This window comes from Moschus berezovskii, chromosome 7 (genome assembly GCF_049115385.1).
Source record: "Moschus berezovskii isolate FMDL1 chromosome 7, NW_MosBer_1.0, whole genome shotgun sequence".
Taxonomy (NCBI): domain Eukaryota; kingdom Metazoa; phylum Chordata; class Mammalia; order Artiodactyla; family Moschidae; genus Moschus; species Moschus berezovskii.
The window spans coordinates 112,645,132-112,659,134 of NC_142466.1; the positions used below are offsets into that span (position 1 = coordinate 112,645,132).

Consider the following 14,003-nt stretch of genomic DNA (forward strand, 5'->3'; position numbering starts at 1 on the left):
GATTAGCATACGCTTGTTTACTCATCTTCTGAGGGATTTTTCCCCCCTCTTTCCTTTCATTTTCTGAAGAAGCAGGGAGGGGGGACTGGGGTGGGGGGGGAGAAGGGGGCTGTGGCTTGTGTTATAAAGGACGCAAAAAATAAATAAATTAGAGCATCTTTTTGGGGGGAGGGAATTCAGCGGATCAGTGTCTTAGAGGAGCTTTTTTTTTTTAAGAGCGAGAAATCATATAAAATAAAATGAAATAAAACAAGGAGGAAGGCAACCAGCTGTTGGAGGGGGAAATAAGGCAGATAAAGGAGCGGAGAGAGAAATTAATTGCCAACCAGGAGGAGTTGGGCTGTATTTTTTCAAAGGTGGGGGGAGTGGAGCACACACCTTGAGGAGGAAAGCGAGAAAGAAAAGAAAAAAGCAAGTGGAAGGGGGGGCTCGCCCAAGAAGGGTGAAGAGGCGAAGAAAGTCGAGGCGCCGCGGCTCCCAAAGCTGGCAGCTCCGGGCGGCCGTGCAGGGGCGAGGGGGGGCGGGGGGACCGTCGGACATGCGGCTCTGGAGTTGGGTGCTGCGCCTGGGGCTGCTGAGCGCCGCGCTGGGCTGCGCGCTGGCCGAGCGCCCCCGCCGCGCCCGCAGAGACCCGCGGGCCGGCCGCCCCCCGCGCCCCGCCGCCGGCCCGGCCACCTGCGCCACCCGGGCGGCCCGCGGCCGCCGCGCCTCGCCGCCGCCGCCGCCGCCGCCGCCGCCGGGCGGTGCCTGGGAAGCCGCGCGCGTCCCCCGGCGGCGGCGGCAGCGGGAGGCGAGGGGCGCCGCGGAGGAGCCGAGCCCGCCGAGCCGGGCGCTCTATTTCCGCGGGCGAGGCGAGCAGCTGCGCCTGCGAGCCGACCTCGAGCTGCCCCGGGACGCGTTCACGCTGCAAGTGTGGCTGCGAGCAGAGGGGGGCCAGAGCTCTCCGGCGGTGATCGCAGGTAGGCGAGGGCGCCCGGGCGGGCGCCGCGCGGGTGCCTGGGCGCGGGTGGCGGGATGGTCTGGGGGCTGGAGGGTGTGTCTGTGCAGGAGCCGCCGCTCGGCTGGCGGCTCAGAGGCTCCGGGACGAGCCGCGAGCCTCACTTTGCCCCATCTGCGGAATGGGCGCGCTCGGAAGGTGTCTCTGCCTAGCCCCTCGGGAAGAACGCAGGGAGCGCTCCCGGCCACCCCAGACCGCAGTGGGTGAGGGCTGGTCTCAGGGAGCCTTGTGCACGTGAATCGTGTTTCGGATGGTCAGATGGACTGTCTCTGTTCAGGATGGAGGGGAGGATGACCCAGTTGGGATGCATGTGAATAGAAGCTAGGGACCATTGATTTCTTTGGCTTTTTAATGGAGATGACCCCCCCCACCCCCGCTTTACTTAGGCCAGTTACCCTGAAAGCCTCCAAGGTTGTTGTGATCCTCAGGACTTAAAAGTACTCGAAGTGCCCCAAAGTTGCTCTGTACTTGCTGCCTGCCTCTGGGATTAACCCCCTACCCCCAGCCACCCACAAACACGCACACACACTACCATCCCGTGTTCTCGCTTTCCAAGCCCCTTGCCTGTCATTCGGAGCTGGGGTGAGACTTTCCGCATGCACACCCAGCCAGTCTTCCCGGGACTAGGCTGCGAAACGGGGCGCTTTTCTCATTTGGAACTTTTACAAGCCTGTAATGAATTTAGGTTCCCCTCCTCACACCCTCCCCTTTCCATAGCAAAACCCATAGTGAAACCGGACACTTGGCGAGGGTTGCAAACCTTAGAAATCCTCCAGCATCCATTTTTTCCCCCTCTTAATGAATCTGTGGCAATGTCTTTAATAAAACTGGGGGGCGGAAAGGGGGTGGGCGGCGCTGGAGGAGAGGAGGAAAGTTTTGCCTCTTCTGGCTGGGAGATTCCCTCCCTGCGCAAACAGTCTTGCCCCGTCCTCGGACGTCTCAGAGTGAGAGTAGGGGTTCCCCCATCGCTGCAGCCAGGAAACGTGTTGGAGGCGTTTTGCGATCCCACCCCCTTACACACATTTTCTTAGAAGGGAGAGCTCTGACTTCTCCAGGCAGTCCGGCTTCTTTCTGTCGTGGCGTGGACTTTCTCAAATGTTGCCAACTCTGTCCTATTTACATCAAGCCCATTTCGGGGACCCAAACTCTGCTGCCACACTAAGTAAGCATATACCCGCAAAGCTCCGATCTCCCTCTACCAAACCCCAAACGGAGAGCTACAAAGTGACTTTCCCCCATGCCTGACGTCATCACATGCTATTTTTTTCTTTCTTTTTTTTTTTTTTTGCGTCTCAGGAAGAAGAGGGAAACTGAGCTCATTCAGTTGTAGCCCCTAAGCCCCGGTCAGCCAGAGGGGGTTACAATGTAGAGTGGAGAAGAGACGGTGCTCATAATAGTAATGTCGATGCTTGTAATTCAGGGCTGTGGTATGTTTACTTCACTTTCGGAACAAGGAAAAACACAGAGCCTGCTACTTGGAGATTTTTTTTTTTTTATGAGTAGATCTGATTTTTTCCTAGTCTATACCTGTGGTACAGGGGTTTGGAAACCTTCTCCTCCAGAGCGGAGAGCCCAGGGTTATAGAGGTATCATCAATGAAAAGGTAGTAAATGCATTTTTTCAAAACAAACAAACAAATACATATAGCACCTGAGATTCCACAGGAGCCTGCTTTATAAATGTCTGTAATTCAGACAAGGAGCCCCCCCCCCCCCCGCGCCTTGACACACACACACGCTCTCTTGAGCACTCATTCACTCTCTCACACAAAGATTGTGCAGTAAAATACTTTAATTGGATGGGGGACGTTAGGTTATTATTGCTTGTATAAAATGCCTGGTCCATTTTATGTGTGGAAATAACATTCCTCTCAAAACGAGAAAGAAAAAAAAGTCACTGCTGCTGTGTAGCCCCAGAAAGCTCAGAGCTTTTCTCCCGAGGATTCTGGTGGATTTTTTCCCCTCCCCTAGTTGAGTCTGAGCCAGATTTGACGGTGTGTAAACACCTGGCCTTGAGCCAGAAAAGACTCATTCTGCATATCCTCCACACGGTACAGGCTGTGGGACTGAAAAGAACCTGCTTCTCCTTGAATTAAAACGCAAACAAACAGAGGTTCTTTGCAGAAGCACTTCTGCAGCTCCTTCCTCTGTTGTCAGTTCAGACTGGGAGAGGCAGGGCCGGCTGAGGTGGGCAATTTGGACGAGGGTGCCAAGCCACGTCCTCCCGTGGCGACCTCGGGTGCCCGGTTGGCCACCTGACCTCTGCTGGCGCTCTCTGGCGGGGCGTCGCCACTTTCCTAGGAATCCCTGGTCACCTATCTTGAGAGAGCAGGCATCTCCCAGCAGGGACCTCACTGCTATTTCAGGCAGAGGGTTGCTGCCTCGCTGTCAGGCCAGGCTGCCTTACATCACTCTTTGCTGCAGGATTCAATTGGGTTTCGTAAAGGTCTAATTTTATGGTGCTGTTAACCGGGTCTGTCGTCTGGCAGAGGCAGGCCTTGCCGCTGCTGGGAGGCGGGCCGTGCTCCCAGATCCGCCTGGGATGCTATTTCTACCCCGGTTCAAACTTCACTGACACCAGTTCAGACAGGCGTTCAGAGAGGCAGAGAAGAGTGAAGGAGCAGTTTGCTTCTGAAGCTCAGAAAACATGCCTTTTATTTTTTCCAAAAGGGAAGTGGCGGTGGGTGGGGGGAATATATATATATATATATATATATATATATATATATACACACACACACATATCTGTAAATATGTGTGTGTGTGTCAGTTGCTCAGTTGTGTCCAATTCTTTGCAATCCCATGGACTGTAGCCCTCCAGGCTCCTCTGTCTTTGGGATTTCCCAGGCAAGAGTACCAGAGTGGGTTGCCATGCCCTCCTCCAGGGGATCTTCCCAACCCAGGGATTGAACCTGGGTCTCTCATATTGCAGGCAGATTCTTTATCATCTGATCCACCAGGTAAGCCCACATATATATGTGTGTGAGTATTAATAAAAATGAAAAGGCTTATGCAGGCAAAAGCAGAGCTAAAGTTAGAAAGCGCCTGTGTGCAGGAGTCTCTGAACAGCCCACCCACGGTGGATGGTCTGAGGGTTGAAGAGTCCCTTTAAGGCTGTTGTGAAAAGGGTCCTTGGAGGTCCCCCAGGCCGGATCTTGTCTCTTAGGCCAAACAGGGAGATAGACGCAGCCAGGGGAGGGGTCCCCAGTGGCAGGAACTAGGATTTGAGCCTGGGCATGTCCACTCCCAGGCCTTACCCACTACCCTGCTGAGAAAACCTGTCCGAGAAACACTGCCACCTCCCACCCTTCACAGACCCGCCACCCAGGCGCACAGGGCATGGCAGTTGGAGTTCCCTTTCAAGTCTGGGGGTGAGGGGGCTTATTGACACGTCCTTTTGCCTTTATAGCGTACCAGGCAGGATCCAGACTCCTGCCCTTCATCCCCAGCTGCCCTCCCTCACCGTACCTCTCCAGTTTGACAGAAAGAGAAAGAAGGGGAAGAAAAAGAAAACAAGACTCAATTTGCTCCAAGGAGCAGAGGCCCCGAGCAGCAGTTAATCTTGTTAAAGTTTCTCTGACCTGCTAGATAAGTGATATGTGGCCCCCACAAGTACGGCTACCTCCTCCCGCCCCCATCCTTAGTGACCCAGAATCCCTCCTCACAAGGAGGAAAGGATTTACCTGAATCCCCTCCAGCACCTCCTCCTGCCATGCTTCTTTCCTTTGTTCTAAATGTTGGACTGTTGAGTTGACAGGCTACTGAGAAGAGACTTTTATTTCCTCCCTTCTGCAGCCCGCACTTCCCACAACCCACTCAACCCCAAAAAAGCCTTGGCTTTATGGACTGAGGACAGTTAGTGGCAGGAAGGAAAGTGACTCTTCCTGGGTGCCTCCAAGGTGCCAGGCACTGAGCTAGGTGCTTGCCTTGTGTCTGCCAGTTTCACCCTCACAGCCACCCTGCAAGCTGGGCATTGTCACCTCTGTTTTCCAAATGAGGAAACAAAGTCTCATATGGTGGAAGCTGCTTACTCCAAAGTGGACAGAGCCCAGGTAGGACCTCGAGCTGCAAGTGTCCGCTTCTTCTTCAGCAGTCCTTTTGGAGAGAGAAGGAATGACCCCTTTTCCATCTTTAGGCCTGCTGCGGACAACTCCTTTCTGCCCCTCTGTGTGCTAACTGTATTCCTGCAGATGAAACGGGATAAAACGTGAATCTAAACCTCCTTGGAACTCTGGGTGTGACTCGCATATCTGGGTTTTTTTTTTCTTTCTGTTCCCATCAAACTATCTCTCAGACAGATGGGGCTTGGAATTTCTGTTGCCAATGACTTCCTGTGTGATTTGAGTCAGGTCACTTTGTCTTTCTGTCCCTTTGGCTTCCTCTTCTGTAAAATGGGCATAATGGTGTCAGGATAATGCAGGGGAATAGCAGGCAGAAAGTACCTGGCACAGAACCAACTCGTACTGGGGACTCAGTCAATGGCAGAGGCTGCATCTAAGTAAATAACCCTCTTGCCTTTCCTAATTCGCCACCTTGCCTTCAGCCTGTTTATGCCTTGTTTGGGCTTCCGCGCTGGAGTGGCTGGGGAGTCTGTCTAGAGTAGACAGTGTATCTTGGGGAGCAAACAGTTCGGCCCCTTCAGATCCCTTCCTTGCACTTTGATTTCCTCTTCTTTGACCTACTTGGATGACTCCTTGGTGATAAGGGCCAGAGGAGGACCACAAGCTCAGGACCAATGAATAGGAAAGCCAGCTAGCACCCAGGGGGAGAATACACTCTGAGGAACAGAAGCCAGACAGTGGCCGCAGTGCATCCCGGGCACAGCTCTGTGGTCACATGCCTCTCGCTCCTTCCCCAGAAGCCCCCTGACTTTCACGTTGCCCAGTCAGCACTTTACGTGGACAGATCGGGTGATGGAGGCTGCATCACCCTCGCCCCACTACACCGAGGAGGGCAAACTGGAGGCTGAGAGCTGGAGGGCTCAGGAATGTGGGGTTTGCTTGGCCAGCCAGGCGTGGACTGGGTCCAGCAGCCCATGGAGAAACAGGGAAACTGAGAACTAGCATCACACAGGGCTGAGAACTAAACTGTATCCATAAACTGCCCCTCTCAAGGTGGTCTGGGAGATGGTTTGGTTGAGTTGCTCCCATCTCGTAGCACTGAAAATCACCAGCTTTTAAAACCTCCTGCTGCCCAGCTGCCTCCCAGGGATTCAGAGGTTAAGGGTCTGGCACTGGCCTGGGCAGCAGTGTTTTTCAAAACCTTCTCAGGAGATGTGGAAGGGCCAGCAGCAGGAAGAACCACCGATCCTGCTTGGTGTCTCCCTGCTCTGCAGTTGGAGAAACTGAGGCCTCGGGTAGGAGTAAGGAGTAGGGCTTCCTGGTTGCCCAGCTGGTCGGTGGCAGAACTTTTAGAGAAGTTCAGCTGTTCTAGTTCTGAGTTACCATCAGAAGGGATCCCCTTTCCATTCCCAGTTCCACTGAGGTTCCTGTGGGCAGGGTGTGTGTGTGTGTGCACGCGTGTGTGCGCACACGCACACTGACATTCCGTTTCTCCAAAGCTGGTCCTGTATGTGAAGCCACATTCTCCCCTTCTGGCACCCCCTTTAAAGTGCAAACACTCCTAAAACGGGATAATACATGGAATTCCACACACCTGAGTTCAAATGGCTGTCTCACCGTGCTTGAGCGGTGAGGCGTATTTTTTCTTTTTCTGAGGATTAAGGGGTGGAAAGGAGGGAAGGAACCCCAGCTGGAAGGCATTCCCCACTTTGCCCAGGTCTAGTCCTTCCCGGAAGAAGGCAAGTGTTCCTATCATCCCAAACCCCCTCACCTTTCCATCACTCTGAAACCAGTGCTGGCTGCAGGGTGTCTTAGATGAGAGAGAAGACCCCCAAGGACCCAAAGTAGGAGGACCTCCTATACAAGCAGCCTGAGCCTCATCTACCTATGCCTGGTCCAAGGCTTAACAATTCAGTAAGTGCCTGCTGCTCCCCCAGCCTGCTGCCCCGTCTCTGGAATTTAATTTTCTTTCCCTCAGTGTCTCTTTTATCTTTTTTTCTTGCCACGCTGAGGACTCTGCTTCATGCCTTGATGCACTTACTGGAAGCGCTCAACTCAGACCTGACTTGTGGGTCTTGGCCCTTTAGCTCCTTTGGAAACCTGGAACTGAGAGCCAGGAACTCTGGACTCCAATCCGAGCGTGGCCTCCTCTGAGCTGTATGACCTGGAGCCTCTGGGGAGAGAGTTGCAGGTGTGGTTACAGTCAACACCCCCGTCTCACAGGTTGTCACGAGAGCCAGGTGAGGCAGTGGCAGGAGAAGCTCTCGGCCGAGATCAGGGTCTAGTCCATAGGTCCACACTGGCTGGCGGATCCAGAAAGTGAGATGTGGGTGCTTCGTAAGAGCCATTTCGTTCTTGGAAAGGCACCTTTAGCATCGTCGTCACACTGCAGACAATCAACAGTGATCGAGTTAGCAAACCTTTTCCTATGTGTGACCTCACTGGAGTCCTTTGATGTTGGAACTTAACAGGTCTACCTCACTCGCTGTGTGACCTAGACAACTGCTTCTCTGTGTGCTCAGTGTTCTCAACGTGCGTAGTGGGGGGTAGCGATAAAACAGGGGCTTTCAAACTGTTCCCCACAATCTTAGGAATGCCCTGGGGAGAGGTGATGGGGAAGGACATGGCAGTCCACTCCAGTGTTCTTGCCTGGAGAATCCCAGGGACAGAGGAGCCTGCTGGGCTGCTGTCCATGAGGTCACACAGAGTCGGACACGACTGAAGCGACTTAGCAGCAGCAGCAGGGGAAGAAGTGAAGGGAAGCGAAGCACTCTGCTTCCTGCACCTTCCCTTCCCCTGTGCTGCCTGAATTATGTGATTCTACAGGATTTCCTTTGAAGGACTGTGCGAGTTTCTCAGTGACAGAATTCAAGTGGACACTGACCAACGTTGTTAACTGTTAACTTTGTTAGTCATGATGCCGGTATTGTGATTAAATATTTTTAAAGATCCTATTCTGTTAGAAATGCGTACTGAAGTATTTATGGGTAAAATGACGTTATGTCTATTTTGTTTGTTTAAAGTGTTCCAGGAAAAAAAAAATTTAGGATGTTGGTGGGGAAGAGGGGTAGATGAAAGAAGATTGGCAGACGGGTGATCGCTGAAGCCAGGTGACAGAAAACAACGGGCTTCAATACGGTTTTTGTCTGTCCTCCTGTGCCTGATTGAAGAATTCCGTCATAAAAAGTTTAAAAGAGTTGGAGAGCCACAGGAGGAGCTGAAGTCTTAGATCCCTGCGTGATCTGTGAACTGACAGGTTTCCAGCTGCATTTCAGCAACTTGGAGTGGGTTAGGGACTCTCCCAAGGTCACACAGAGAGTGACTGAAAGTCAGGCTGCAGACACCGGGCGCTCCCTCGGCCAGCCGTCCTGTGCACCTGTGAACCCTGGTGGCTGGCCGTCCTGGAGAGCTTGCGCGGAAGACACGAGACAGGAGGGCCGAGTCACAGGGGCATGTGGAGCCCTGCAGGGCAATTAGAAATGTCCATGAGGGCATTCATTGCTGTATGGAACTATCTCCAGCATTGGGGAGCATTCTACATCCTTGGTTTTATGCATAAGAATCCCCTGGAATCTCCTAATCATTGTGACAACCCAAAACACACTGCGACCATTCACACACAGGTGCACACGCGCGCACACACACATACATACTCATTCACGTTTCCACCTACCCCTGTTTCTTTTTTTTTTTGGCTCCTTCTTTCTCTGCATCTCCTATTGCCCTGGAAGCCTTCTAGAACCTTCTAGAGCCCGGTGGGGATGGAGGAGGAGGATAAACTATAGTTGACTAATCTAAGAAAGAGCTGACACCCTCAAGAAATGGGAGGAAGGAGCATATGTTTACTGAGGACGTATTTTGTAATGATCGATGGTAGAACTCGAGTCAGGGTGCCTGAGTTTGATTGGCTGATTCTCCCACCTGCCAGTTGTGTGACCTAGGGCAAGTTACTTAATATCACCAAGCGTCACTTTTCCCCTCTGTGAAATGCGGATAATACTGGCTCCTACTTCATAGGGTTGTTTTGAAGATTAACTGGGCCTCCATGTGGAAAATGCTTAGTAATGGAATCTAGACCATGGGTAAGCACCCAGTAAACGTTAACTCATGTGGGTTTTATGTGTCCGGCCCTTGCTACACACTATTTCTGATTCTCTCAATAACTCTATAAATTAGACATGTTTATCTCCTTTGGCAGAGCTAGGAATTGCCTTTCCCTCCCTCCCCACTCAGGAAAGGCTTGTTCCTGTCATCTTCACATAAAACAAAACCTAAAATGAAAGACAAACAGAATAAACACTTTATCATTTCCTATCACAGAAGCAGTATGGGCTCATTGTAGAGAATCTAAGAAAAGCAGATTAAAAACAAGGAACAGAGTAAGATATGTGCATCCGTGCCCAAGTATTCAACAAGTATTTAGTGAGTTTCTTCTCCAGGCCAGGTAACAGTTTTAGGCTGTCAGTACAAAGCAAGGAACAAAAGAAGATATCCCTGACCTCCGGGAGTTTATATTCTGGAGTCGGGCGTGGGACGTGAGAAGGAAGGGGAGGCAGAAGATGAAGGAGTGAGGAAATTCACCTCATCACGTGGGGTGACTGTTTATGAACACAGACAGAATAGGAAAAGGGAGTTGTGTGGGGCTGGGGTGGCAGGAAGAGGAGGATTTAAATAGGGCAGTGAGGGAGGCAGTGATGAGAAGTCACTCTGGACCAGAGACCTCAGAGCAGAGCGGGGTTGGCTGGAGGTGGCTGTGGGGTTTGGAGGAGGAGGCGCAAGGGACTCAGGGCAGGGGGGTGGAGGGTGGGGGTGAGGTCCAGACCGGTGCAGCCCTTGGCTTGCTGTGTGACTCTGGGTAACACACTTTCCTTCTTGGGGCCCGTTTCCCTCATCCGAACAGGGGGTAAGGAAGGGCTCATCTTTGTGTGTCTTTGCCCTAGAGGCCCGTCCAGCAGAGGTCCCCTGGAGCCCCGTGATCCTCACCAGGCCTGTCCTGAGACAAGGTGCAGTGTTGGCAGTAGTTCTAGGGCTCTCCCTGTTTGAGTGAGGCTTCCTCCACTAGGTGGCGCTGTGCCCCTCGGGGACTAAGTGTCCACACCTTCTGCTTCTGTTTCCCGGCTACATGCATCCTTGAAAAAGGACATGGCGCCCCTTCTTGCTCAGGTACCATTGACCGACCCCAACTTAGAATGTGGTCTTTCATGGACATATATGCTTTAATGTGTCCTCAAAAAGCTTCCCGTCCACAAGCAGAGTACCAATGGGTAGAATTTCCGTCAAAGACTGACTGAAGACATTATGTAGGGAATATTGGTACTTCCCAAGAGCTGGAAGCCATCGCATTAATAATATTGCTAATAATAGCTGCCATAAATAGTTTTTTTAAAGAACTTGCTAAGTGACCTTTTCAGTGATCACATCTTGGCTTATGGCTGGAATACACAGGTTTCATAATTTCTTACTGTACGAAAGCCATTCCAGGCAAGTTACTGGACATTGGCATAGACCACTGGCCTTTTAGTCATGCTTATCATTTTAATCACATCATTGCATGATTAAAATACTAGAACTCTGGAGTCTGTAGCCATCTGTTAGTGTATTTTCTTTCTGGGAATCCCCAGCACTGTCATCCCCAGATTTTTCTTCCAACAAGAGAAAGAGAATGTTTTCCAGTATTATTTGTCACGAACCCAGGACCCATGGAAGAGTAGCAGAGATGGTCCTGTTTCAGCTTTGGAAAACCTGAGATGGTCCTAGGTTCCAGTCCATATGGACGAAACAGAGACAGAAACTCTAGGAGGTGCGGGGTCACAGCTTGGGATCTAAGTGCATGGGTTGCTGTTTAGTCATTCAGTCACATCCAACTCTTTCTGCAACCCCATGGACTGTGGCCCACCAGGCTCTTCTGTTCATGGGTTTCCCGGGTAAGAATACTGGAGTGGGTTGCCATTTCCTTCCCCAGGGGATCTTCTGAACCCAGGGATGGAACCTGCATTCCTGCATTGGATGTAGCTTCTTTACCACCAATTCACCTGGGAGACCCAAGTATGTGGGTGGGGGAGATTATAACTTGTTACAGATTCCTGATCTACTATTTTGCCTTCAAGAGACTACAGGTGGTCTAACCTGTACCTACCACCTTTGTAGTCAAGGAGCTATTCCTGCATCTGTCCCACATCCATTTCTTCTTAATTCTTTTTGCTCTATAAAAAAGAAATACAGCTGAGCAGAATATGACCAGATATGTTTGTAAAGAGGGGTTTATTTCCCCCGATGAAATTGGAGATCTTTCGGCTACAGAGGCTGGTAAGAGTACACAGAAAGAGCTGCTAACAGGCCAATCAGGAACAAGGTGGCCTCTCTCTGAGAGGTGCACAGTATGCAGAAAGTGTGAGGAGGGAAGGCATCCTCTACTCTGGTGAAGAAACATTCATGTAAGTGCCGAGAACCAAGGTGTGTGAGAGCCAGCATCAGAGCCATTCATTCCCAGGATGAGAAACCAAGGGGTGGTGGAAACAGTGACTAGTCCAAACCAGTGACCATTCAGGGTAAGATCCCCTGTCTCCTGAGTCTTAGGCCAGGGTAGGTCTGCTTCCCTCCTCGCTTTGCATCCTTTCCTATCAAAGTACCATCTCTCTGCTGAGGAGCATCATTTATCTCCAGATTCTGCTGGACTCTGGACTCACAGATCCAGCTGTCTATTGAAAATGTCAGCCTGCATTTCAAACTCAACGTGTCCAAAGCTGAATCCTCTTTCTTCCAAAACTCCTGTCCTCATCTAGTGTCACCTGCCCTAGATATGTCACCCACCATGTTTATCCTGTCTGTCCAAACTTACCCTTTCTTAGCTTAGGCTTTCTTCATCTCTTGCTTTGACTCTTTCCTTAGTATTGTAAGTGCCCACTTCTCTGAGCTTCAACTCCAGTACCTCCTTCAACCTGTCTTTCAGCTTTCTGCAGTCAAATCTTGCTACAATGCAAATCTGCCTCTACTGTCTCTAGCTAGAGGCCCTTCAATAGCACTGCAATTATTTACAGTCCCCCAGATAAATGCCCGGAGAAGGCAATGGCAAGCCACTCCAGTACTCTTGCCTAGAAAATCCCATGGATGGAGCAGCCTGGTGGGCTGCAGTCCGTGGGGTCGCTAATGGTCGGACACGACTGAGCAACTTCACTTTCACTTTTCACTTTCACACATTGGAGAAGGAAATGGCAACCCACTCCAGTGTTCTTGCCTGGAGAATCCCAGGGACGGGGGAGCCTGGTGGGCTTCCGTCTATGGGGTCACACAGAGTCGGACACGACTGAAGTGACTCAGCAGCAGCAGCAGATAAACGCCATAGGCTTTTCCCCATCATTTGCTTTACTTGACGTACCTCCTAGATCCCCTGGATCCTTGTACCTTTCTATCCCCACATAGAAATGTTGCAGGCACCGTGTTGCAGAGCACTTAAGCCTCTAGAGGATTCTGCTCAAAGTTCCTCTCTTCTGGGAAACCCTTTCTGACTCTTCCCCAAATACCGCTTGTTTCCCACCTCCCTTATCTCTCTCTCTATACCCTCTGCACACATTTATCAAAACACCTGGAATTCTTTATCACGTTTTACCCTGTGCAAATTAGGGGTCCTCTCAGCTTCTCCGCTGCCTGGCTGAGCGCCTTGCTTATAAAGGAAATACAGGGATTTTTTCTTTAATGAATGCATGAGTGGATAAAGGAACCAGCTACATTTCTAATGATTCTGGGAGAAAGAGCTTGGGAACCTCAGGCATGTTGCATTACGTAACCAAAGCACATGACCTGGCCCGTGCGTCACACTCAGAAACATTACACAGTAGTTAATTCCATTTCCCCTTGAGCAAAGAAGTCAGAAGGGAAAAGATATCTGGCCTTCCCGAACACGGGGTGGGGGAGGGCCAGTGTAGTCAACGCCCCCTCAACTCACTTCTCGGCCTTTCTAATCCGAGCCCCGGGTTAGCCTTGGTCTTTCCCACTCTGTCCTTCGCCCATTTGCAAAGCGTTTGTTTTGTGTGTGCACCGCAGCACATAATCCCAAGCTTTGCTTTCCTCTCCGGTTTCTACCCTGGTCCCCCTTTGCAGGTCCTTTCTGGGCCTCGAGTGTCCTAGCAGGCATATCTGTTGCCTAGGTTTTCCCTCCTTTGTGATTGGCGGGCCTCCCATCAGCTGGCCTTGATCTTGTGAGCCCTTGGGGTGACCTTGGGGTCTGGAATCCTCTGTCCGCTGTTTATATACCCTTGAGGGAGAAGATGCGTTCTCAGCGGTAATAACAGTAATAAAAGCCGCCAGCTGATAATGAGCACTGACTGTGTGCTGGCCCTGAGCCGAGGGCTGCATGCCGGACCCTCGGAGTGTGGTTTAGAAAGTGACATGACTTGCTGAAGGCCTCACGGCTTAAGGGTCGTGGAACTGGAGCTGAGGCTGGTTTAATTTTCTCTCTATCCAGAGGGCCTAGTGCATCGCTTGGAATACAGTAACTGTTCAGTAAATGTTCTGTGAGAGGATGAATGTATGTGAATGCTAAATAGATGGCTGGCTCTCTGGCTGGCTGGCTGAGGCTACCCCCAGGGGCTCAGGCAACCGTCTGCAGAGACTGTTGAACAAGAGAAGGAACAGAGGGAGGGGGAGGGGGAGGAAAACCTGGATCGAGCATTATAAGACTTTAAAGAGACTGGCTCAGAAATCTCTTTGTTGTTCAGAATATATTTTATTTGCCAGTAACTTTTGAACGAAAAGGCCATTGATGTCCACCAGAGCATTTCCCACTTTTGCATAGTCCACCAGGAGCTAATATACTTTCAAAGATTCGCTCTGCCAAATATGTGTCTGGATTCCTCTTTTGGGAATCAGGCTTCCCTGATAGCTCAGCTGGTAAAGAATCCGCGTGCAATGCAGGATACCCCAATTCGATTCCTGGGTCGGGAAGATCCA

At 51.2% G+C, this 14,003-nt stretch overlaps 1 protein-coding gene across 1 annotated transcript in view; it reads left to right on the top strand.

The window, feature by feature from the left end:
* Positions 1 to 215: 215 nt before the first annotated feature.
* PAPPA (pappalysin 1) overlaps positions 216 to 14,003 on the top strand; it is a 271,571-nt gene continuing 257,783 nt past the window's right edge. Inside the window, exon 1 of the mRNA XM_055427748.2 lies at positions 216 to 959. Within this exon, the coding sequence (XP_055283723.1) occupies positions 539 to 959 (421 nt within the window). The 5' untranslated portion in view covers positions 216 to 538. The remainder of the gene's footprint in view (positions 960 to 14,003) is intronic.